Here is a 27802-nt window from a genome sequence, read left to right on the forward strand (position 1 = left end):
ATCCACCCCCTCTCATTTTCACTTGGATTTGGCATCCCTGCCCCCTGGTTAGCAAGTGAGCTTCTGTTTAGCATGACATTCTCTGTCAGGGCAGGCTAAGTACAGTTCTGCTGCCCTTTATTCATACAATAAGGATAACATTTCATTAACCTTGTATTCAAATTTAATTTTTTTTTATTAAAGCTAATGTTAAAATTATCCAGTACACAGGTTAAGGAAAGCATGTCTTACATCCGGGTATAATGCTTACATTATCCAAAAGTACAAAGTTGGTTTAAAAGTCATAAAATACATATAGTACATAATCTGCAATATCCCAAATTAAGGTTAATAAATTTAGTGATACAGTTAAAATATTAGCATCCAAATATTTGGGTACATCACTGATAAAAAGTTATACTAAGAGTAGCTTGTGGAAAGCTAATATAGCAATGAATATAGACCAATGGTGAGCAACTTGTGACCCGCGGGCCGCACACGGCCTATCAGGGTAATCCACTGACGGGCCGCGAGACAGTTTGCTTACATTGACTGTCTGCAGGAACGGCCGCCCGCAGCTCTCAGTGGCCACAGTTCACCATTCCCAGCCAATGGGAGCTGCAGGAAGCGGCAGCCAGCACATCCCTGCAGCTCCCTGCAGCCCCCATTGGCCAGGAACAGTGAACCACAACCACTGGGAGCTGCAGGCAGCCATGCCTGCGGATGGTCAAAGTAAACAAAATGTCTTGTGGCCCACTAGCAGATTACTCTGATGGGCCAGTGCAGCCCGCGGGCTGCCCACCACTGATGTAGACCGTCCCTCAGTAACTGAGAATTTAGGATAGGTTGTCCCTCAGTAAATACAATCCATCAGAGAAGAATTTCAGTTACTTGTATTTTAAAATGAATTGTAACCCAAAACAGCCAAAATTGATCACTTTGACCAAGCAACTCCATCTGCTGAACACCTAGGCAGAGTAGGCATGTCTATGCAATATGGTCTGCACCTGAAGTCTTTTCCCTCAGTTTGTTACTAGATGACAGGGGAGAGCTCATTCAGACTCTGGCTTATATTAGCTCATATTTTGGGGGACAGAATCTCCTCTTCCTTTATTAGCTCACCTCCCACCCCCACCCCAGGGCAGAATCTGAGGTAACAGCCACCAGTAGAGTTCATGGCAGCACCTGTAAAAGCTGTGTTCCCATGGGACTAAGTAAGAAGAGTTATGAGGCATTGGTCTCCAGATGGTCCCCTGAGATCCATTGCTTCTAAGGACTGATCCCTTTGTTCTTTCAGCTAGGATCGTGAGGGGGGAACTGGATGGGAAATGCTGCCCCTGATGAAACAATCTGAGACAAATTTTGCAAATGAAAATCCATGGCTTTTGCTCTCCCCCATGTAGAGAATGCCCACATAGGGGACAATTTGGCCCATCTTTTGGATAGCATGGATATTCAAGCATACAAAGTTTCCTCTAATGCAGTGGTTCCCAAACTGGGGTTCATGAACCCCTGGGGGTTCACAAAATGTTACAGGGGGTTCTTGGAAAAAAATTCCCTAATGGTGGACAGAGCTGTCCATAGGGACCCCAGGCAGCATGGGGGACTTCCAAGAGCTAAGCAGATCAAAGCAAGCATATCTATCACACTGAGGAGATTTAAACTTCAAGACTCCTTATATGAAATAGAAAGGGAGGTGGATATTTTTGGCTGTTTTTAAAATTAAATAGGCTGCTAGTGTTGTTTTTAAATTATTATGAAGAACAAGTTTAAGCTTTGTTGTAACGTGTGTTGTTTGCCTGGACTGCTCAAGACCTGAATGCTTGTGTAGGAGGAACTCTTTGAGTTGGCGTCTTAAATACCTTCCTGCGGTTTCACAGCTGATATTCCTTGATGAAACATAGGAGCCAGAGGCACCAGTGGGGGATGGGGGCGAGAGCGACGAGGGTCACGTGCTGCCCCCGCATCTCCCTCCCCTTTTTTCCGGCAGCCGTCGTGTGCCCCCCCTACTTTTCCAGTGGTGCCCCCCCGGTCCAGTGGTGCACGGGGGCTTTGCCCCCACACACCTTTTTTCTACTGGTGCCTCTGATAGGAGCCTTGTCTTATAACAGGCTTAATCAAAAGTGATACAAGCTACAAAAGTATATAATGCCTGCATCTGTAACTTTCACTCTATGCATCCGAAGAAGTGAGGTTTTTACGCACAAAAGCTTATGCCCAAATAAATCTGTTAGTCTTTAAAGTGCCACCAGACTCCTTGTTGTTTTTGAAGCTACAAAAGTGAGATCTTGGAAGAGTGTTGCCATTTTTATAATATAATAAAAATACTGTAATTATAAATAATAATTAATAAATAGTGTGTAATAAGCATGTCATAAAAACAAATTTTATATTTCCAAGATCACTGCTTTTATAATTTATGCTGAGGTAAGGGAGAAAATCCCTGGAAATATTCAGTTTTAGGAGGGGGTTCACAAGACTTGACATTTTAGTGAAAGGGGTTTGCAGGTTGTTAAAGTTTGGGAACCAGTGCTCTAAAGGGATAGTTCACTTAAAAGAACAGACTTATTAAACCAAAATGTAAAGGAAGGAGCAATGATGAAATCCGTACATTTTCTTGTAAGGAGCCAATTGTGAGAGGATGATTATTTGTAAAACAAGGAGTCTTCTTAAACACAAAAATCAACTTAATCCATATTTTTGTAACACACTTGTGTGTCAACCTATTATTTCCATTGCAACCAACCAATAAATATTGAAAGTTACCACAGCAAAATGTTACAGGCAAATTTCTCACAACCTTGTATGAAGACAATTCACTTCCATGAATTACTGGGTCATAATCACCATTGACATTCACAAGATTTGGGCACTAGTTGATGAGAAGAAAAAAAACCCTGCATCTTTTGACTATCCAAAAATATGAGCAAGTCTTAGAAATAATTAATCATACAAAACTCATTAAAATTAAAAGTGTATTCTTAAATAGCTTCTTGATTGAGAACAAATGCCTCATTAATCTGGAACATATTGACTTAAGAACGCAAGTAATGTCAAAGAGAGAATAATGACTGACATGACACAGAACACAACATACTGTGTGTTCTCTATCTCAAAGGCTTATGAAGAACAGTCTTTACAAAGGTCAGTGGATGTGATGAGTTGCAAAGGAAATCCACAGCCATTTGATGATTTAAAATCAAACCATTTCATTGCTGAGCATTGTATAATACACAGGTTCTACGGCAGTCTTAAAAAATACTATCCAATCAGCTATGGTTTTCAGCTGCCTCTGTGGTCAGATGTCTCTGGGAACACTTCCACTGTTCATCATTTTGAAAGAAATATTTAATTTTAGAAATGCATCCTAGAAAGCACCTTTCTTTTGGTATTGAAATACATGCTTCTAAATGATGTTGTAACTTAATATGTTTTAAAACTTTTAAAATTGAGATTTTCATTGTCATTTAGGAAAATGAACATTTGTATTGCTAAATCCCTTTGCTGGCTTTGAAAATCCAAGCCAACCTTTTTCTTAAAGTGTGCTTATAACACTAGTCTACTTTCTTGTCCTCTCCAGAGGTATGCAGTCTTTAAGAGTGGTCTGTCATGCCACTGCCCATGTGTTGCCATTGTCTGCTGTTGTAACAGACTATTTTCGGCATGAATTCTACATTGAAAGCCACAGTTCATGTTGTGCCTTCAAACAATAGCAATAGCTGGATGGGAATTTTTCATCCAAATAGTTTTTCCATAGGAAAATTTTGATTTTGCTGAAATGTTTCAAACTCCCATGATGCACTGCAGCCTCCCTTCTGAACCTTTGCAGTGCATCACGGGAGGCATATGAGCATGGCTCATCATGGAAGAGAGACTGGCTAGGGACCCCAGCCCATAGATGAGAATGGGGGCATGAGGCACCCGAACGACAGTTCCCATGAGACACTGTGGAAGCTCAGGCAGACACAGATGAATGGCAAACTGAGCTAACATGAAATGTTTTAATTTGGGAATATCTAGATCAGGTGTCAGCAACCTTTCAGAAGTAGGGTGCAAGTCTTCATTTATTCACTGTAATTTAAGGTTTTGTGTGCCAGTAATACATTTTAACATTTTTAGAAGGTCTTTCTCTATAAGTCTATATTATATAACTAAACTATTATTGTATGTAAAGTAAATAATAGTGCAGCGAGGTGAGCAGGGCCAGCAGCTGGTATCCCAGACTGGCTGCGGGCTGAGCGGGGCCGGCAGACAAAACCCCAGACCATCAGAGGGCTGAGCGACTCAGCTCGCTGCTGGTCTGGGGTTCCATCCGCCGGCTCCTGCCAGCTGGGGTCCCAGCCATCGGCCCCGCTCAGCCCACTGCCGGCTGAGGGTTCTGTTCATCCAGGCAGGCAGCGGGCTGAGGGGGGCCGGCAGCTGGGACTCCGGCTGGCAGCAGAGTGCCACTAAAAATTGGCTCGCGTGCCGCCTTTGGCACGCGTGCTGAAAGTTGCCGACCCCTGAGCTAGATATTTTATTTTGATCAAAAATGTCAAAATGAACTATTTTAACATTTCTGAATCAAAAATTTTTGTCACTATCCATTCTACGAAAAATTTCAGAATTTTGACTTTGTTTTCATCCCAAATGAGGACAAAAAACAAATGTCAAAATACTAGAATTTCCCACAGGATCACAATTCCAATTTTCAAACAACTCTAGCAATGGCTACAGTTTAATTAAGACACACAGAATATACCAACTGATCAGATTGTATCCATTTTCAGTAGATAATAGATCGTCAATGTTCATATTGCAGAAGTAAGGGTTTAATTATTATTAATTACTGTTAGTATTATTATGTTTAATATTTAGCTATGCTTTTAAAAATGATGTTTAAAAATATATTCCAAAAATAATAGTATAATTGGACTATGGTCTTTATTCCTGTTACTATTTATTATTAAGTCAGCTTGTTGTATTTTATTCTCTTTCACCATTGTAGTTCCCATTGTGATCAGGATCTAACACTGTATGTAGAGTTCATATTTACAAATGTGGAAGTTGCTGTGTTACTGAGAGTACGAATGCTATGTGAGGCTCTATGCCAGTCTCAGTTTGTGCAACTGGCTGTGTTTCCACAGGACTATAAATTACCCTTGACAAATTTAGATTGTGATCTTACAATGTGATCCATTTTCATGGACCCCTATGCTGGCACAGAGTCCCATTATAGTCATAGGCATGCGCAGCACATTTCATTAGGGTGTGCACCCAAGGAGCCCCGCCTTAGCCCCGCCCCATCCACTCCCTCCTACTTCCCACCTCCTGACTGCCCCCCTCAGAACCTCCAACCCCCCCTGCTCCTTGTCCCCTGACTACCCCCTCCTGGGACCCCACCCCCTATCTAAGACTCCCTGCTCCTTGTCCCCTGACTGCCCTCCTAGGACCCTACCCCCTACCTGTCGCCGACTGCCCCGATCCTTATCCACACACCTGCCCCCACACAGACCCCCCGGACTCCCATGCCTATCCAACCACTCCCCGCCCCGACAGGACCCCCAAAACTCCCGACCCATACAACCCCCCCTGCTCCCTGCCTTCCCCAACCCCTTTCCACACCCCTGCCTCCTGACAGCCCCCCCCCAACTCCCGACTCATCCAACCACCCCCAGCTCCTTGTCCCCTGACCACCCTCTCCAGAGACCTCCCACCCTAACTGCCCCCCCCAGGACCCTCCTTGCTTCCTGTCCCCAGACTGCCCTGACTCCTGTCCACCCCCCGCCCTCTGACAGACCCAGGGACTCCCATTCCCCATCCAACCCCCCCTGCTCCCTGACTGCCCCCTCCAGAGACCCCCCGCCCCTAACCTACCCCCCCGGGATCGCACCCGCTATCCAACCCACCCTGCTCCCTGTCCCCTGACTTCCCCCACCCCTTATCCAACCCCCCCAGCCCCGGACCCCTTACCATGAGGCTCCTAGCAGCATGTTCTGCTCTGCACAGAGCCAGACACACTGTCCCGCAGGAGGGGGCAGCCCCACCCCTCGGAATGCTGCATGCGCAGCAGCATGGCTCTGGATGAGTGGGGAGCGTGTCTGCCTCCCTGCGGAGTCAAACACTGCCCCGCGGGAGCGCGCAGGCCCCGCCCCCAGAGCACTGCCCGCACGGTGACATGGCTCCAGAGGAAGAGGGAAGGCAGGGGAGGGGCCGGCGACTTGCTGTGCTCGGCTGGGCGCTCCGGCCCGGGAGTGCGGACCCCGTGGCTTGCCGCGCCGGGAGAGTTGGGCCATTTCCCCACCCCTGCATTAGGGTGTGCTTGGGAACACTTGGCACACCCCGTACGCATGCCTATGATTGTAGTCAATAGGGCTGTGCACGAGTGCAGCAATCTGCCCATATCAGACTGCAGGATTTGGACTTTAAATTCTTCCCTAAGGCTTTGATAGAAAAAAATCAGAGAATGATGGATGCCCTTATGGAAGGTATGCTTTAGTCATATACAAGTTATTGGGCTCAGTACAGGGTGACTGGATGAAATGCTATGGCCTGGAATATCCAGGAGACTATGAATCAGTAAGTGTTCCTTCACTTGTATCAATATAACCCCTCTGGTATCCTGTCACCATGCTCTCTCCACACAGCGCTACTAGCTAGTGGCAGAGACAGCCAAAGCAGGGAGTGCAGCAACGAGGAGGGAGTGGGGGAAATAGGGCCCAGCCAGAGCCACTCCTCCTCCTAGTATCCACCTAGACCCAGAAGAGTGCAAGGGAGTGCTGGGGAAATTAGGATCTAGATGGTATTTGCCCTTCCCCCATCATGTGGGCTTGGGAGAAAGTTGCAAAGAGGAGCCAGCCAGGGTATATCTACAGTGCAGCTGGCAGCGTGCCTCTGGGTATACAGACATGCTCTGGCTATACTGAAGTTTCAAGTTAGTGCACTAAAAATAGCAGTGTGGACATTGAGGCATGGGTAGCAGCATGGGTTCGCTATGTGAATATAATCCCCCGCCCTCTACGTCGAAACTTGGGTGGCTAACCTGTGCCTAAACATCCACACCGGTGTTTTTAGCATGCTAGCTTGAGTACAACTAGCCTATGTCTCTCTGCCCGGCCTGGGAAACACAGTTCCAGCTGCAGTGTAGACATACCTCTAGAGACTCCAGCCAGTACAGGCACGGACCTTTGGAGAACTTTCTAGAGTTTTGACTCTATTCCTCTGCCCTTTGCTGATTGGATGTTTGCACAAACCCTCTCAGTTTTGTCATCTCAACATCACTCCTCCTAGGCCATGTCTATACATACAGCGCTGGTGTAGACGCACTATGCCATCAGCATAAAAAAAAACCACACACACCCCAGCAAGCAGCAGCATAAGCTATGTCAGTGGGAGAAGCTGTCCTGCTGACATAGTGCTTTGCACACTAGTGCATATGCTGGTGTAATTTATGTCGCTCGGGGGTGGGGGAAGGGGAGAGGAGAAGGTGGAATATTTTCACCCCTGAGTGACATACGTTTTGCCGACACAGGCGGTAGTGTAGACATAGACCTACTCTCCTCCTCTTCAATATCCTCTCTCCCTTCGCCTTAGCTGATCCCCTCCTAAGCAAAAGAAAAAAGAATGGAACTAACATCATATTTGCTGCTATCACATTGTTCATTTTGCTGTGTTCTATCCCTTCCCCTACACTTTGTCGGTCTTGTGTATTTTATGTATCTTATTCATATGTTTCTTGTGGGCCAGACACCTGTAGCACACTTGTGATACGGTATTATTGCTATTAACTTTGGGCCCAACTGAGGAAAGCACTTAAGCACACGCTTAAGTCCGTTCCAATTCAAGAAAACTTTTAAACATGTGCTTAAGTATCTGTCTTAATAGAAATGCTTTTCTGAACGAGGGCCCTTATTAACTTGATAAAATAATATTTCACAGTTATTTCCGTAATGATACTGCAATGCACTCTCTCTTCCCCTGTTCATAGTTTACTGGGAGCCAGTAGCTCATAGTTTATTAAGTTTTTTTCACCACAGACCCATCCTGCAGACACTAGCATACATGATTAAAAACTTCAAGCTTCTGACTAGTCCCATTGCCTTCAATTGGACTACTCCTAAGAGTAAAGTTAAACTTGTGCATAAGTGTTTGCAGGATCCATGCCTTTTTCTTTTCCTTGCAGCCTCTGAAAACCACTAATTATCTGGCTCTTTCCAACAAGTAATTTATTTCTGAGCCTAATGAGTCAAAATATTCTTCAACAAATCAATTGAATAAATTTACTATAAATTTCAGAGTTCAGGTATTTAAACAGCATGCTATTGCAATTAATTCCAAATGAATCATAAAGATGAAACTCATACTAGATTCTACTCACACTAGCTCCCCTGTGATTAAGCATTGGTCAACTTTCCCATGATATACACCTATTTTTGGCTGAAAAAAATGGTTTTGCCCCTGAATCCAGTCAGCTGTCTCTCATATGACTTAGCTTGAAAGTAATATTCTTGTAACTTACTAACATTTAAAAAGAATTATCTGTGATATTTATAATCAATCCACCTCTGAGAGACAGAGACAGAGACACAGAGAGAGATCCTAGAACTAGATTCAAGACATTTTGTTATCCTATAACAAACAAAAATAAAGAGGGGCAGGAAGCTGGTCTGCATATTTTCCCACTTCACCTGACTTTATGGTTAAAGTTCACCTGCATTTTAGAGAGTATGTGAATGTATTACTCTGTATCTATAAACTACAGAAATTCCTTGGGAAAAGGCCCCTTGTGGCTCTGTGACAGAGTGCTGGGAGCCAGTAGCTGACCCAGCACTCTGGTCACTTAAGCATTAATTAGCACCATCAGGCCTTTCCTGGAGGAGGAGAGTACTTAATTGCTTAAACAGACTGGAGGTTGATGAGCTAAGGAACTAATGTTCTCACTGGATGGGGAGGCTAGTTAAAAGCATGGTGAGGAGGGGCTGGCAGAGCCCATGAAAAGCTAGGTCACTGGCTGGTGAGATTTCTTCCTCTTCCTGGAGAAAGGGCTGAGGGTTGAAGGACACTGCAGGCAGAGGTGCTGCACAGGGATTGTAAGAGAGACTTGGTGGTGGTAACATTAATAAAACCCACAGAGGTATTGACAAGCAAGACACATCTAAGATTGTTTGTAAGGGCTGCCAGGGTGGGAAAGGAACCTGCCCTGTCCCAGGCCCACATCCTCCAAATGTTGGTTGTGCATAATATTGTATATAGCACATGTGTCAGTCAGGTTACATAGTATATCCACAGAGCAATGGAGATGCACGGATTGCCAGAAAAGATCAGACCAGAGCACTTCAATGTGAGTTTTCCAATTTCACTCAGCTCTTTATCATTCTGTTAACATGCCTTTTGGGGAAGTGGAGTGGGGACTGGGGTATTGTGATTTTTTTTCATACAGTACATCATTCCTTACAAAGAACTTTCTTTTGGGTGACACTTTATAATAATTGGTCTAATCTTTATTAATTCCTTTGGTGTCCATGATACTAACATTAATCATGAGAGGCTCATTTGGTATTAATTTGGATGTCATACACCTGCATAGGAATTCCATTGTAATTCAACGTTAATTTACTCTTCCTGCCAATTTTGATTTAAATTTTAAGAGTTACACAAAAACCTCTTCTTGGCAATTGCCTAAGTCATTGATGCACCTGGTATATTTGGTTACATGATCCATGAACACTGTCATCTTATTCATTAAGACGATTCAGTTATAAATATTTTTATATGGTCTGAACTGAGAAAGTACCGCAGCCTACATTAAAATACTTACAATTGCTTTCTCTAACTAATTAACATTACTGCATGTAAAGAGGTGGGCCACCCCATATATTCCCTTATGGTCAGGAGTGGTACTGGGGTTACGCTTTGGCTTATTTTTCCTCAATTGGGTGTCAACAAATGTGCTTGTTCAGACCAGGGCAAGAGGAAGCCACGCACACTAATTAACATAAGTATGACTCCCTTTAATGAAGCCCCATGAAAGGAGCACTTGAACTACAGTTCAAAGGCTTTACCGTCAGGGAGCTGGCCAAAGATCACCTCCCCCTTGCCAGTTGTGTAACTTCTAGTCTCTGGCCCCCTAGTCAGCTTCCTTTTTCTGTTTTAGGTGGAGCAGGGAGCCTCCTTGATTATACCCAGGCTGCGAGTTCCTGACTGACCTTTATAAAGGTATGTTCCTTTCACGTCCAGCGTGCTGTACTACCAAACACCACTGAGCCAGTCAAAACCCTGAAAAGCACTTTCTATGATGGAAACAAGAAGGAGGGATAGCTTTGAAGTGGGAGTCTGGAGTTAGGTTCTCTGACACACACTTCTTGTGTGACCCGGAGCCAATCACTTAACCTCTCTCTCTCCCCCTCCCACTTCCCCCCCCACCTCATTCTCTGTGTCACTTTTTGCCATCTAAAATGAGGGAAAAAAAATATCATGTAAGACCTTGGGGCTTTCCAAAGGGGAGTAAGTGCCAACTGGGAACAACAAATACATGATTAAAAGTCTCCATAATGAAAAGAACCCAATGAATGCCAGCACTAGCTCAAGTGGCAACTGGTAATCTTAACAGACCAGGAAATCTGGCCCTGTTACATTTTGCTAGTATTTCTAGCTAACCTACCCAAAGCCTATTTTAAGAGGATCAGATCAGCCATGTCTTTCACATATGGTACAGCTAAATGCTCAAGACACTAATACTCACCACTGAATGGTGAATGGGGTCTTGGTCCTTCCCAACTTTCAACTATACTTAGTACAGCTCCAATAATCTAGATCCTGCCACGATCCCAGTCTATTCCTGCCTGTAAAGCGAAAAAAACACTCATCACTGAGATTTCACTATATGATGCTCTTTAAATGCTTCTAATTTATATCTCCATCCTAGGATATATGAACAAACTTATGAGGAAGCCTAGGCAAAAGCTTTAACTCACCATATGCACATCTAAACGTAGCTCAATCTGCTAGCCTCTCTCAGTCTTTAAAGAACTGCCATAGGATCTTCAATTATTTATAGCTATGTATCAGAAAAGGCATAATTGTCTTTTGGCTAGATAGCTTTTAAGCAACAGCAAAGTAAAATTATAATTATATGAAGAGTGCAGAAAGTTCTACACTCTTGATCCCCCTCCGATAACCACTTAGGATAAATTATTTACACAACATCCAAATACACTACTACAGCTTTAAAACCTAAATTTAACAAAACAAATGATTCTGTAGTTGAAAATACATTCATTTTCTCCCTGTACAATAAACATGCATTATCTTGGATCAATAAAAGTATTTCTAAACCAGATCCTAGAAGTACCAGGTAGATGGAAGATGGACTTAGATACTGGGAAATAATGACGTGGGGAAATGGTATGGAGTACAATTTTCAAAAGCACCCAAGTAATTTGGAAGACTAAGTCCCATTTTCAAAAGAGATTTAGGCACTCAAGAGCCTATCTCCTATTGATTTTCCATGAGATGTAAGCTCTTAAGTGCCTAAATCACTTTTGAAAATGGGACTTAGACACTTTTGAATATTTTCCTCTTGTTCTAGCATTCAATTCAATGTTATAACATTAAAAATTCTGCATAACTTTGTACAAAATCCCACAAAGAATCTACACCACCCCTTGTAACATCACCTGATTTCTCATTTCAGTGCCAAACAGAAACTGGTACCCACACACATGGTATAGCAATGTCCCTATGAGGCACCCTTTTGACCAGCAATTATTAGGCATATTTCCTGGATAACAAAACTTACCTCATGTGATCCAAAACTATGCCTACTCCATATCATTAAAGACCTTCAAACAAGATACAGAGTCAAACACCAATAGAAATCTATTTATATTGTACTCCTCCTAGCCAAGCACAGAATAGCTCTGCAATGGAAGGCTATTCTATTTCCATCAATCCAGTAATGGTTAAAGACATAAAAACTACAGCTACATTGGAAATATCATACTGAGTAATAAAGAGTGAAGAATCACTGGCTACATCTACACTTGGAGCTAGGGGTGTGATTCCCAGCTTGACTAGACATACTATCATCAAGCTAGTGTGCTAAAAATAGTAACGTAGCCAGGAAGCACAGGCAGTGGTGAATGGTGGCATGGGCTAGCCACCCCAAATATGTGTCCATGGGGTCTTGGTAGGTTTGTAGTCAGCATGGCTAGCCCATGCCACTGCTTGCTGCTGCTCATGCTACCATGGCTATACTACTATTTTTAGCGCACTAGCTTGATAAGAGCTAGCACAAGTATGTATGCTCAAGCTGGGAATCACTCCACTAGCTCCAAGTGTTACCATAGCCATAGTTTTAATTTCTTTTGGAAAAGACTATTGAATGTTGTTACTGTAAAGCATAATGATTCCTCAAGAAAAATGCATTACACCCCATCATATATAACAAGAACATTTAGCTCATTATAATAATATAGACTTAGAATACTTATCTCTTCACACTTACACCTAATATCACTTTATTAAGAAAGTTAAATACTATTATCATCACTTTATAGATGGGAACAACAAGGAGTCCGGTGGCACCTTAAAGACTAACAGATTTATTTGGGCATAAGCTTTCGTGGGTAAAAAACCCACTTCTTCAGATGCATGGAGTGAAAATTACAGATGCAGGCATTATATAATGACACATGAAGTGAAGGGAGTTCACTTGTTAGGTAACTCCCTTCTCTTCATGTGTCATTATATAATGCCTGCATCTGTAATTTTCATTCCATGCATCTGAAGAAGTGGGTTTTTTACTCACGAAAGCTTATGCCCAAATAAATCTGTTAGTCTTTAAGGTGCCACCAGACTCCTTGTTGTTTTTGTGGATACAGACTAACACGGCTACCCCCGATCTTTATAGATGGGGAAACTGAGGTTCAAAGTGGCAAAGCAACACTCCCAAAGTCACACAGCAGGCGTGTAGCAGAGCAGGAAACAGACCCCAGGTGTCCTGAGTTCCAGTCCAGTGCTCTCTCATCTAGATCATTCCGCTTCAGTAAGAACGAACATCCAGGATTTCATGTGGAAGCCAACTGGTATTTTTCTTGAGTCCTCGACTCTGCAGTGTGTACAGTTTTGATACTGAATTTTGGAAGCTTTTAATATTCTTTTGCCCCTATCCTGGTATCCAGTGAGAAGAAAATCTGAGGAGGAAAAAAAAAACTTAACACACAAAAATAAGAATCATTGTAATATCTAATGTTTCATACCTCAGTACTGAAGATTATTTGACCATCACCTAGATATTTTTATCCTGTAAAGAAACACATATGTATTGCATATTTGCAAATGGTAGTGTATTAATTTGCCATGCTTTATTTGTCAATATTTGTTTTGCTTAAATGATTTTAATTACCATAAATGCAAACTTAATAAAGATACTTATAAAAATAAATAAAATGAGACTAATAATCATCTGCATCCAAGGATTGTTAATTCATGTTTGCAAAGGGCTTTGAGAACCCTGAAGGTAATTGCAAAAGGTTTTCATCAAGTGAACTAATAAGATACCATACATGGGAAATCATGGCAGCTTAGAGTACATGTGCATCACCAGCAAACCTGCAGCTCTGTAGAAAGCAAAAGAAGGAGAAAATAAAGAACAAAGATATGCTGTCTAACGGAGCACAAGATTGTAGTCCCAGTGAGGGATTTAGATGATGTCACAGACTTCAGGGGAAGGGCTTGAATGGTTTACAAACAGCAAGAAAACTCTGAGACTGAAATACATCTTAAGCATGTAATCTCCTATCATGTGGCATTATGCAGGAAGCCACTTGATCTTGGAGGTGACAGGGATCAGTCTCTTAGTGTGTGCTGTTGCGTTAGCAGGAGATTACTGTGCATGTAGCAGAAAAAGAAAAGGATTGCTGCACACGTAGTTCAGGAGAGAAAGGAGGTTACGCAGCATGATCCATAGAAAGGAAAAGATCCACGTACACATAATAGAAGGAACACATGAGAAGCCCTGTGACTAATTCCAAGGCTGTCAGCATCTGTGACAATCATGGTTGTTTAAAGTTAAAAATCACAATAAATGTGCCTTGGAGAAAACAATCAGCGAACAATAAATGTAGTAATGAAATATAAAAGAGGAAATCTGTGTGTCATTTATAAAAATATACTTTAGATGACTGTTTTTAAAACAGATCATACAAAAAACTAAGCATTTACGGTTCACAATCAGTTTGTTATAACAACAAAGGGCAAGACACATGATTCGTTCAGATATGCAAAAACTCTTATGCTGAATTGATATATGACTAAAGTCTTTAAAACCAATTTGGATAATCTGACTCCATTACTTTCGCTAGGTCTGAGTCTGTGCCATCATTTTTCAGATCAATACCTAAGGATGTTTCCAAAGCATCACAATATTCTTTTGGCAGTGTTACAAATAAAAAAGTGCCTTCTTTAAATCCCCACGTGTCCACTGTGGTGAAAGATAGATTTTAGCCTTTAAATCCTTCAGTCCTTTTACAGGAATAAGAAAGAACTGTGTCACCTACTGTACATTTAAGGCAACAAAGGGAGGATGGATGCATTTGATAAGGAGGTTCATCCCTTTAGACCCTATGCCTTTTCCAACTGAGATAAAAATTAGAAATATTTGGATGCCTTCCCTACATGACAATGGCATTACCATATGCATACATAATTCATAACAGAATGAATGGAGAGAGAATCTAGAAGTCACGGATTTACATTTACCAGACATATGAAGTGCCAGATATGTTTTTTTTTAAATCAATACATGAATGAATGAATGAATAAATGTTTTGAGCATTTAGGCTCTGTTATCACAGCCGTTCCAAATGCTCTTTTTAATCTTGCCAGTTGAACCTCAACTGAAAATGGTTATTGCTCTTTTTCCCCCCCCTTACAAGCATTCCTACTTCTTGCTTGGGGACTTTTCCAGCTAGTTCCCTATCTCTGAACTTCTGAACCCTTGCTCAGTATTTTTGCTACAGTTCATGAAGTTTATTTATTTACAAAGTCCATTTTGGTTCAGAAAGTGTTAAGTCTGTCAGTCTTTGTAAGGCAATGTAATGGCTTTAATATTGTAGCTGGATTCCAGGATACTCTCTCATTATTACTTCTTGATTTATTGACTACACGTGACAAGATCAAGCATAGTATATATTTTAATAATTGACAAAATACTATTAATCTTTTGGGCAATATACTAGCAGGCTTTGCTTCCTCTCTGCCAGATTAATCAATTTCTTAGATACATCATTCATTATTCTGACTTAACCCAGGTGTGGTCTGATGCACCTTCTGGTACAGATTTGCAGTGGATGCTCATCCATGACTGTGTCCTCTCCCTAGCTTGTATTTTTCCATTGCAGCCAGTTGAGCTAATACTGTTATGCCACTGATTAGCTACAATGTGACCAACTTGCAGCAAGTAAAACCAGTGATGATAAGATAAGATATGCTTTTATAAATGCAAATGTGACATCCTAAGCAAACACCGTTGTATGCAAAGCTCTTTTGGTTCAAAGAGCAATGTAGCTACAATGCTACAGAGTTCTGTAATTAAGAACCTGGAATCTGATTTTTCCCTGTATTGCAGGGTTGGGTTTCTTGAACTAAACAGGAGCCATCAATGGGAGTATTTCCATTAACTTCCATGTGCTTTGCATGAGGCTTATAGTGCCTTTAGTGGTAAAGTGATTATTATCCTCTCCTATTGAATAATGGTCCTTGCTCTAGGGAAACACACAGAATACTGTAGCTAGAAAATAGGATACTGAAAAAGAGAAATTTAGGAAATGGAATGCAGAATGAAAGGATAAAGAAACTATGTCTCATCCCAGAATACGGATCTGGGGTTAAATCCTGACCGTACTGAAGTCACTGGAATTTTTCCCATTGAGTTCACTCCTGAAGTCTTGTAGGTTGAAAGATATCTGCACGAGTAGCCCCTCCAACTTAACAATTGGAAATGAGGTGAGATTGCAAAATCCATTCCTAGCTACCATAACTAGGATTTTTAATTGTTAGTTATAAGAGGAATAGCTAAAGCAACACAATTTTTAAAAATGTTGTCAACATTTGGTTTGTAAATAAAAACTGGTTTATTTTGAGTGGGCGCTTAACCAGCACAATAAAAAACAACTAGTCAATAAACGTCAAGAAGAAAAGTACAAGACAGACCATTAATCTGCCACTCCATTTAAAATATAGCTATCCATTTAGACTATGCTTTCATGGCAGAGTGTTAGGGACTGATCTTTTGGCCACTGAAATCAATGGGATGTAAAGCAACAGAATATTTTCATCTAATAAAAATTGCCAACAGGGAGTGAGTGGCATTAGACAATTAGAACTACCTATTTAAAAGTGGAAATGGTGAGCGTTAAGAAAAAAAAAAATCAAAACAATCTGCCTGCCAGTACCCTCTTGAGCAGGTCTGATCCATTGTGAAGATCCAAGGGTTAGTCCTCAAAATGAAGTCTGACACACACATTAGTTAAGGTAAACAGATTTATTCTGGTTGGAAACTTGCATAGATTAAGGTCCAGAGGCAAGGGAAATTTAAAGTCTCTAGGAGTTCTCCACCCATCCTCATTTCCCTTAATTAAGCAGACCAAATCTTAGAGCAGGTGAAAATCTGGGAAAAATTTTCACCAACAATTTTTGCCTTTTTTTCCTGGCCAACTCTACTGACCTTTGCCTAGCATTGTTACCCCCTGGTTTCCCCAGTAGACCATCCCTCCAGCAAAGGCCAGTACACTTTAACCACATTTGTTTGAAAAAAAAAAAAAAATCTAACTGCTTCCCCAGCAGTATTCAGAGGGATCATATCATGCCGAGTAAGCAATCAAACTGCTCTTAAAATGTGTCTATTTTTCTGGCCTACATATGGTACCAGACAACAGCCAAGCTACCAAGAGGCACTGCGATATTAAGTCCTGTGGTCCAATATAAGATCAATACCAAAAATGTCTGGATCAACAGATGTGTTCCAATGTATTTCAAGGGTGTATACTAGCAGGGATATTAAACAGTCTTGCTGGAGTTACCTAAATACAAGTTGCATTTGTCAAATATTATATGGCTAGTTTTGCTAAAAAAAAAAATAAAAAAAATAAAAATCTTGAACTAGCTTGATTATAGGTATGTTAGGACTCAGCCTATTATATCACCTTCTGTTTGTCTCAAAGTACATTCTCTGTAGAGGGATGTGTGCCTCAGTATAGACACAGGTGAGCACCTAGCCGTACATTCATTTTATAGTAGCCTTGTTCCATATTTCAACCGAAAGCATTATGCACTTTTTTTACATCTCAACAACTGTGTCACTTGCTGTTCTCCTCCACGCAACCTGCTGCTTGCTCTCTACCAGAATTGCTGTGGGCAAGCAATGAAAAGATAAACTTCACAATTTTTTAGAAGAAAAATATACATTCCAGTATATAAAAATATGTCAGAAGCAAGGTAAAAAAAACACACCTCAAGGGAACTTGACTGTAACAACATAAAATAGCCATACAACATCCTGAATGACAGAGAAATGCAGGTTGAAAATACTAGCTGACTTTACAAAAAAAAAAATGGTGAATTCAGGTGCTCAAAATATAAAGTTAATACCACTGACTAGGGCCAAGTATAATAGTAGAGAGAACTTCCCCACACAGCTCTGCCACTGCAAATCTCTGAGGCTTGGTCTACACTAACCCCCCAAATCGAACTAAGGTATGCAACTTCAGCTACGTGAATAATGTAGCTGAAGTTCGAAGTACCTTAGTTCGATCTTACCTCGGTCCACACGCGGCAGGCAGGCTCCCCCGTCGACTCCGCGGTACTCCTCTCGCCGAGCTGGAGTACCGCAGTCGACGGCGAGCACTTCCGGGTTCGACTTATCGCGTCCAGACAAGACGCGATAAGTCGAACCCAGAAGTTCCAAGGACCGCCGAACTAGCGGCTGGGTATAGACGTACCCTGAGTGATCTAGTACTTCCCTTTTCCTAAGCCGAAATGGATTACTGATTATAGCAAAACACACAGTCAACTTGTTGCTAAAGCAGATTTGAACCCAGGACTTCTAGAAGTGGAAGTCTAGCACAGAAGAAAACAAAGTAAACAACAGATGTCAATGGTTACAATACAATGCTCACCTCCATAATTTAAGGTTTAAGAAACATTAAATACCACCAGTTAAACTAATTTTTACAATTGTCTGAAGTAGACTACACTGAGAGACTAAAGCGGCTCAGGGGTATCTGTAAACATACATTGCTGTTCCACTGAAATCAATGGGCTAGGATTAAATGGTTTGGCTCCCAGAAAATACACATAAAAATTGTGTGAAACACCTTAAAATACATTTGTTGACAAATAATATTTTAAGACGCTCTATGCAGATAGCACACATGGAAGGTGTTCCCATAAACATAAACAGTCTTAAAGATCCTGAAATACTTTTGTAGCATGCAATGATGTTTCATTTGAGACTCATCAGTGCCATTATCTTGTATGTTTCTTAAAACAGGGGCCCAGATCCTCTGCTGGAGTAAATCTACACAGATCCATTTACTTAGTTTACAAAATCTGAAGACCCCAAAGAGGACAGGTAGGTCCATTTGTCCTCCAGTTTAGCCTGGCTTGGAGAGTAATCAGAGGCATTAAGGGGTACAGGCAATACCTCTGAGCACTGAGCTGCTCAAGGAGGAGCAATACCTCCCTAAAGCATGACTCCTCCTGGTGTCCTACAGGAGTGCTGTGTCTCCTTGCTGCCTCCTACTTTGGCCAATGGCCAAATGCACAATTTGATCCTCTGACCTCCAAGCACACAAATTCTCCAGAGTTCCATGTCAATGAAGGAAAATGGTCAGACCTACTATGATCCATTTATGGTATAATCCATCCTTACTTCCCCAAAACAGATGCAGAACTGCAATTGAGCAAGTCCTTGAATGTCCTATGAGTAACTTCCTATCTAGATATGCTTTTGATGCCATTTGCTTCTTATTTAGTCTATCATAGTGTAGCAGGGTGGTCACCCGCTCCTGCCTGGGAAGGGTTAAAGCCAGCCCTGCAGAGGGCTGGGGCTGTGGAAGGAAAGACCTGGGCTGATTGGGGGAAGCAGCTGCAGCTGGGCCATGCCCCAATCAAAGCCCAGCTAGCCCTATAAAGGCTTGAGCCAGGAGCAAGGAGACTCACTCTCTCTGTACTCAGAGAGAGAAGGGCCTGGCTGAAGGGATCTAGAGACAGGGTACCTGAGTGGAGCAGGGCTTGGGAAAGGCAGAGGAGCTGGGGAGCTCCAGCCTGGAAAGCCCCAGGCTGTGGCCTACCATAGGCCAACAGGTACTGGGGGTTACAGAGGGCAGTCCAGGGGTAGGCAAAGACAGCAGGTCCAAACCCAACCTTGCCTGTGATGAGTGGCTGATACTGCAGTCTGCCCCAGGGAGCGGGGCTAGATCAGGGGTTGGCAACATTCGGCACGTGGCTCACCAGGGTAAACACCCTGGCAGGCCAGGCCAGTTTATTTACCTGCTGGAATGGCAGGTTCGGCCGACCGTGGCCCCCTACTGGTCGCGGTTCACCGTCCCGGGCCAATGGGGGCAGCGAGAAGCGGCGCGGGCGAGCGATGTGCTGGCCGCGGCTTCCCGCCGCCCCCATTGGCCCGGGACGGCGAACCGCAGGCAGTGGGGGCCGCGATCGGCCGAACCTGCCGTGTCAGCAGGTAAATAAACTGGCCCGGCCCACCAGTGTGCTTACCCTGGCGAGCCGCATGCCAAACGTTGCCGACTCTGGACTAGATGGTGACTGGCAGTAGCCTTACACTGAGGCGAGGTAGGGTTAGTGTGTGGGGGTTCCCCTGGAAGGGGAGACCTAGCATGTGTGGTACTGCCAGGGGGCAGCACCCAGAGCAAGGGGCACTGGGGTCGTGGGAGGGACATGGGACCAGTGACAAGGCAGATCACCGGCCTGCAGAGGGCGCTCTGGGCTGGAAATGGAGCTAATTGCCTGAGAGACCAGCAGGAGGCGCTGCAGGGGTGAAACTGACCCCTTACACATAAACATCCAGTTCTCTCTGATCATTCACATATTGTGTTTTCATGCTGGTTTAAACAACCAACAAAAAAAAATGAGTTATGTTTGTTGCTGTTGACTGTGTCTAGTACAAACATGCCCATTGACTTCAGTGGGCTTTGGATCAGGCCCTAGATAACCTAATAGTGTTCTCTACCTCTGATTGAATATTCTGTGATCTCAAAAAAAAAATATGCAGGGGAACCTCCATTACATCCTAGTCAGTATTGCTGTATATCAAAAATGCATGTAACACAACAAGGTATGTAACATAAGTCTAATGATGCAAAGAGAGTTTGAGACATCCTGTTAATGAAACTCAGTTTTTATTAAAGTTTCCAGTAAAACTTCCTGTAGTTCTCAATACCTGCACTGAACTGCAATGGCAAAGAGTTAGAGGACTCAGTTTTACTGAATAAACTTTGCTGATGTAAACAGTAAAATATCACCCACTTCTTGAGAGTCCTATGCAAATATAGCATTATTAATTTCTATAGTCTTCAGCAAATGTGACACAGCATGGCACTTTCAGAGCTAAAGTGGTATATCAATTGCCAATATAGATAAAATTTGCAAAACCTGTATGATTTCATGGCAGAGATTTGGTAACCAGAGCCGGCTCCAGGCACAAGCTTGGCAAGCAGGTGCTTGGGGCGGTCACTTTGGGAAGGGGCGGCAAGTCCAGCTATTCGGCGGCAATTCGGTGGACGGTCCCTCACTCCTGCTCGGAGTGAAGGACCTCCCGCCGAATTGCTGCCGCAGATCGCGATCGTGACTTTTTTTTTTTTTTTTTGGCTGCTTGGGGCAGCCAAAACCCTGGAGCCGGCCCTGTTGGTAACCTATGGCTAGCAATGAAAGATGGTGCTACCCATCAATTATAAATGATAACAAAGATCACAGTTTTGCACTTACTGCACAATAGTAACCCGAGCTAAATCAGGCCACTACTAGATAGCATTTGACCAGTGAATTCATATGACACATGCCAGGATGCTCTGCATATAAACTGAACTGATATGCTCTGGGGATACAATTACTCTATGATCCCAAAGTATATAACCTTGCACTGTTGAGAAGGGTTTCTCCAAAGGAAATAAAGAGAAATGATTCATCAACCACTCTACTAGGGCAATTATTTGAATTCGGATTCACTGCCCCTATTGTGTATTCCCAGAACCAATATCTGCCTGTTTTGGAAATGTATTTAGGAGTGTAAAAACAGAACAATTTTTTTTGCAAGTTTATATAACCAGTTAATGGAGAGCATTAGCACTGTATTGCACAGATTTTAGCACTGCAATGTTTTGCAAAAGCGGAGTATATTGATACAACTACTAAATGTAAATTTCCTCTTATGGGAGTCAAGTATTTTTTCCAAAGGACTTGTGGTCATTCTCAAGCATATATTTAGCACTGCTGAAATAGAGAAGTATAAGGGCTTGCTTACAGCTGGACGTAGGAGAATAAAACATGTCTGCACAATTTAAAACCAGTTTTGGAGAGCGTGGGGAATGTTGTTTCATCCCATTCAATAGCACTTTATAAACAATTATTCTCAACACATATTCAAGTCTCTCTTAAAATGTTTGAGCAATAATTCACATCCTCTATGCAAAGCCTGATTAGAGGTGCTTTGCATGAAACCCACACAGATATTAGGCAACACAGAATCCTCCCCCAGATCCAGGCAATCTCATTACTCCACCAAAACCACTCAGTACTTTAGCAATAGCCATAGTGCATTACAGTCTGCCCCTCCATTCCCACCTAGTGCTTGCTTTGTGGCCAGTGCATCTGCACAGTTCATGTATCTCCTGGCCATGCCCCCAACAACACTCCTGCAGCCTACCCAGAAACCCACTTCCATAGATCCTCTTCCTAGTCTCTCCAATTCCTGCCCACCCTCCATGCAGCACAACTGCTGTGGTTTCACTCTGAATTGGATCTCCCAGGGCCACAGATAATCAGTCAGGAATTTTACTCTAAGGCCAGACTGTTAATACAGCTTTAAACTGCTTCACTATCTAGGTCAGGGATTGGCAACCTTTGGCACGTGTCTCGCCAGGGTAAGCCCCCTGGCAGGCCGGGCCAATTTGTTTACCTGCTGCATCTGCAGGGTTCGGCCGATCGCAGCTCCCTCAGCCCCCGCCGCTTCCCACAGCCCCCATTGGCCTGGAGCGGCGAACCGCGGCCAGTTGGAGCCGCGATCGGCCGAACCTGTGGACGCAGCAGGTAAACAAACGTGCCGAAGGTTGCCGATCCCTGATCTAGTGGCCACGTCTTCCCATGGTGCAGTAAACTCATCCAGTGGTTGTATCACCAAGGTGGATGTAAGAAGAATAAGCTACTGAGGCCAAGGTGAAAAGACTTGGGGTCAAATTCAGCCATTGGTATGAATGGATGCTCTTAGGTTTTTCCACCCAAAAAACCCAGCCATTCAGGTAATCCGAATGTTTTTTGTTGTTTGTTTGTTTAAATTAAAGGGAAACAAAACAAAAAATGTTTAAAGAGTAAACACTCTGTTAGATTGCACAGTGTGAGCCACCTCCAATGGCTGTGTGAGCCACCTGCATCATTTATCCTCCACAAAATGGCAACTGTAGGTAAGCAAATGCCTTCAATGTTTAAAGGCACAGCATGAGAAAACAATCTGCCATAGAAGCTACCAGCTACGTACATCACAGCAGCAAATCCACTGAAGCCAATGGAGTTATGTCTGCTTAATAATGATAGCAGCATTTGGCATTTCTACAGAGCCTTCCATCTGAAGCTCTCAAAGCACTTTACAGTCATTAATGAAATTGCTTCCACTACTCACGTTACTGAGGCACACAGAACTCTGACATGGTCAATAGTGATGGAAGATACCATTAAACCCCACTTTATCCCACAGTGGTTTGAAAAATGTGGTTCTTACTTTGCAAAACTTTCATGTCAAAGCTCCAGAGAATTCTATACTACAAATTTTGGTGGGTTTTCAATTTTTTTCTCCCTTTCTCTGTTCTTTCAAAAAGGAGTAGATTTAAGCCAATTTAATTTTGACCCAAATCAATTTCTAATCTCAGATTTCACGTGATGAAAAATCCAAGATACTACATCTCTCCACTCGCCGTAACCCCAAGTAAGTTGCATCTTTGATGAAAAGGATCCTTATGAGCACAAAGTTTCTCAGACAACTGTGAGGCAAGCCTTAGTAGGATTAAAAAACTATAATAAGATAACTCCTCAGAAATCAATAAACAAACATCTAATCATGTAATGCACACCACTCAGCTTTTCTCTGTCAGGTGAAACATTTCTCAGTAACTGAATTTACTGCTGATCCTTTAGGAATGTTGATGATCCACACAGCTGCCTGGGATTAAAAACTGGAATATGATTCTTAATCATTTTATTTAATAAACAATAGATATTTAACATTAAAAGACTTGTGGTCATGGTTCCTTAACTTTTTATCTAAAAGGATTGTAATGAATTTCCACTTCATTCAGTGGCTGTCTATATTTTACTTACCAAAACATTTGAACTCTCTGGTGAAAACATCAGTGACATAGACTCATAGAAATGTAGGGCTGCAAGGCACCTCGAGAAGTCATCACGTCCAGCCCCCTGTGCTGTGGCAAGACCAGTAAACCTAGACCATCCCTGATAGGTGTTTGTTCAAACTGTTTTTAAAAACCTCCAGTGATGGGGATCCCACAACCTCCCTTAGAAGCCTATTCCAGAGCTTAACTACCCTTATAGTCAGAAATGATTAGTTTCAGAGTAACAGCCGTGTTAGTCTGTATCCGCAAAAACAAGAACAGGAATACTTGTGGCACCTTAGAGACTAACAAATTTATTAGAGCATAAGCTTTCGTGGACTACAGCCCACTTCTTCGGATGCATATAGAATGGAACATATATTGAGGAGATATATATACACACATACAGAGAGCATAAACAGGTGGGAGTTGTCTTACCAACTCTGAGAGGCCAATTAATTAAGAGAAAAAAAACTTTTGAAGTGGTAATCAAGCTAGCCCAGTACAGACAGTTTGATAATAAGTGTGAGAGTACTTACAAGGGGAGATAGAGTCAATGTTTGTAATGGCTCAGCCGGTTTGAATAAGGACTGGGAATGGCTGAGCCATTACAAACATTGACTCTATCTCCCCTTGTAAGTACTCTCACACTTATTATCAAACTGTCTGTACTGGGCTAGCTTGATTACCACTTCAAAAGTTTTTTTTCTCTTAATTAATTGGCCTCTCAGAGTTGGTAAGACAACTCCCACCTGTTTATGCTCTCTGTATGTGTGTATATATATCTCCTCAATATATGTTCCATTCTATATGCATCCGAAGAAGTGGGCTGTAGTCCACGAAAGCTTATGCTCTAATAAATTTGTTAGTCTCTAAGGTGCCACAAGTATTCCTGTTCTTCTTTTTGAGAAATGATTAGGTGTCACCCAGTTTAAGTGGAACAATTGCATAGTAAAGGAAAAGGGAGCAGGCCTTTGCCAAGTTCACACTGAAAGGTCTTGGGTCTGATTTTCATCTCGCTTATCATTGCTTTCCGTCCGTACAACCCCATTCTTTAGTGTGAGAGGACAGTCAAACCCCTTGCTTTTCATTTCTAGCTTCTGTAATTGGGTTGGGAGTTGCAAGCAAAGCAAAATGCCATAGTTGCATCTCAGTTTATGTCTACATTGCAATCAAACACCAGCAGCTGTCCTGTGTTAGCTGACTCAGGCTACTGGGCCAGAAAACAGAAGTGTGGATGTTCAGGCTGGGGCTGGAATCTGGCATCTGAGACTCTGTGAGGAGGGGAGGGGGCTCCAGCCAGACTGCCTGGGCTCAAGCCAGATGTCTACACTGCTATTTTATAACCCCACAGCCTGAGTCCCGCAAGTGCAAGTCAACTGACCTAGGCTGGCTGCAGGTGGTTTATTGCAGTGTAGATATATTCTCAGTGCTTCAGGCTACGGTGACTCCTTCTCAAAAGGAGTATTTTTTCTGGAAAAAGGAAACCAGGCAAATGAAACTGGTGTGATTTGTACAACTAAGTTCTTTCTATAGAGTGGACAGCCATTAAATCTGTGACCCTGTTCCACAGAAAATGCAATTCTTTAGCAAGACTATGTGTTCGGCAGGTGTCCCTTTAAGGTGGTTCCTGCAGGTATCACTTCTAGAGGAAAGTTTCATTCTAGCAATTAGTCGTGTTACTGTAAACTAGATTTGAAAATAGAGGAGACAGATCCTCAGCTGGTGTAAATTGGCATAGCTGACTTGAAGTCAATAGAGTTATGCTGATTTACACCAGCTGAGGATTTGGCCCAGGAAATTTGTTCTTTCGCTATGGATTCCTTCAACATAAATTCATTTAAGAGAGCTGCGCTGTGAAATTTGAAATGATTTTTAATAGAGGGAGAGGGGAGGCAACGTTAGCTAATAAACAACCTTATTGGGTGCATTCTTTCAACAACCAACAGTGGAGAGGTAAACATCTCTGAGAGCAGCAGCCAAATCCTGTCTTTGCATTCTGTCTAAGAGATACTCTCAATCACACTGTACCAGAGTTGCCTCGCTCATTTTAACACAAGAGTTGAACATAACTAATAAGAAACAAAAGCAAGTCTGATGTTTTTACAAATGAAGTCATGGCCTAGTTTTACTTCCTGACCTCAGGCAAATGATTGACATTGGAGCAGACTGTGACCTGCTTAGACTGGTTTAGTGTGTCAACTGCCACCTGGTTTTATGTCATTGAACATGTAATGAAGCTCACTAAATACGGCAGAGCTAACCTAGAAAACTGCATCAATCTTGTTATATTTTGAGGTTGATTTCTTTTCAAATAAATTTAAATACCAACCTGAGTCATTCACTGTGAAAGTCTGTATATACGCTTCCCTGCACTATCAGGAATGATTAAGGCCTCTCGCTGGCTACATGGTGCCACTTTGTCCTGCTTTTGCTTAATTGATCTCCTTGTTTGGGGCTGAAAATCTCTCTGTCATGTCAGAAACTTAGCTTTTCTTTCTTTTATGAAACAAAATACAGCTCCTTTTTAAAAACAAATGAATAAAGTCACCATTGCCAGCATCAGTAATCAGTCCATGTTGCTGCTTTTGAGTAGTGATTGTTAATATTAACACATCTATTTTTATTAATAGCATTAGAGCCATGTCAGGAAGTAGTGCTGCATGCTTTTCTGATCGCTACCGGGATAGACTGTAACTGATAGGCACTGGACCGTTCTGCCACATTTTTGCACTGCCTCAGGAACAACTCTGGAAGGCACAGTCCCAACGATGGCTCTCCTAATAGACACCTATTTATCCTTCAGCTCCCCACCTTTATCATTTTAAAGATGACTGAGAGTTTGCCTACATGGTAGGGTAATGCATTCTATGGGAGTGGGAATTCTAAAACACACCAATGGGTTGCACATTAATTGGTCTCTTTAGATAGACCCTGCAGGTATGCTTTAACATGGTGCTGTTTGAAACAGTACTACATTAAGGAACTGAGGAAACCTTTAGACTATCAGCTGGGTCTAAATGGACCAATTCAAGAACAACACATTACTGCGCTTTAGAAATCACACTCCTGTAGAATACATTACCCCAACAGGTAGACAAGCCCTGAGGCATTTTAATGAACACATCACTGGTTCTACCACAAACCAGGCAGGCTGTATTCTCTGTCTCTGCAACTGGTACCTATCAGGGGGCATAAGAGAGCCAACAGGAAGTGTGGCACTGCACAGCATCCCACAGGATGTGTGGTATAATAAGGATCTGACACATTGGAGTGCTGGCAAAACCTAACTTTTATTTCCTGGCCCCAGTTTGAGTCATAGTTCACAGTCTCAAAAAACAAATACTTCCATCACAAAATGGGTTATTTCCCACTGACTCCAGTGGCTATTATTACATATTGGAGGTTTAAAACTTCCTGTTGCAGCTTAACCCTTTTTTTAATTTATTTTTTCCCTGACTGAACAAATTCTAACAAATACAGCGATTTAACCTCATCTTTTTATGTTATTGCAGCAGCAACAGGTCTCAGACTTTTAGCTGTTTCAATAGACTTCTGGATCTACTGGAAAGGAGTGGCCTTAGGTACTGCCCATGTTTTTATACATGTGCAGACTTCTTCAGCATCTTGTTCCTGCTGCAAAGTTGGGTATGAACTCAATGACCTTTCTGGGTCTGAATTTATCTCATATTTCCCTTTTTATCTGTGTTAGGGGCTGGGATGTAGGCCATCTTGCCTAGTAGTCAAAGCAGGAGTCCAGGTTGAGGAACAAAGCCAACAGTCAGCACCAGACTCAACTGCCAATTACCAGCACCAGGGGTCAAGCCAGAATGAGAACCAGGAATTGAAGCTGAGGGTCACGGCCAAGATCAAATATTAACTGCCAGAGCCAAGGGTCAAGTCAGAGTCGGGGTCAGAAGTTGGAGGCTGAGGTCGGAGCCAGGACTGGTAACTGATGACTGAAGGCAAGGTAAAAGGGCAGGAACTGGAGAAAAGGCAAGGATCAAGCACAGAGCAGGAGCATGGCAGGAACAAGAGCAGAGGCAAGACGAGGCAGGAGCCGAGCAAGAATCAGGAACAAGGGTGGATGCAGGAGGCAGGCACAAGCAGGCTCCCATACAGCCACAACAGGAAATCACCTTGTCACTCAGACGAACTTCCTGTGCCTCCTTCTGGCTTAAATAGGGTGGTTGGACCATCAGTGGAGCCGGGCGATCCTCCAATCA

The 27802-nt window shown here is 42.6% G+C and overlaps 1 protein-coding gene across 2 annotated transcripts in view; it reads right to left on the reverse strand.

The window, feature by feature from the left end:
* Positions 1-764: 764 nt before the first annotated feature.
* The window catches only part of NRIP1 (nuclear receptor interacting protein 1), a 150743-nt gene continuing 123705 nt past the window's right edge, over positions 765-27802 (reverse strand). The window contains exons 3-4 of one of the 2 annotated variants that reach the window (XR_010594383.1): positions 12949-13151; positions 765-10799 (exon numbers count right to left, since the gene is read on the reverse strand). Coding sequence is in view for 1 of the 2 variants with exons in the window: in XM_042855727.2 (XP_042711661.2) it covers positions 13107-13151 (45 nt within the window). In the remaining variant the exon portion in view is untranslated. Of the gene's footprint in view, positions 10800-12834; positions 13152-27802 lie in introns of those variants that run through there. The other variant, XM_042855727.2, reaches the window with a different exon arrangement.

Source organism: Chrysemys picta, chromosome 1 (genome assembly GCF_011386835.1).
Source record: "Chrysemys picta bellii isolate R12L10 chromosome 1, ASM1138683v2, whole genome shotgun sequence".
NCBI classification, from domain to species: Eukaryota; Metazoa; Chordata; order Testudines; family Emydidae; genus Chrysemys; species Chrysemys picta.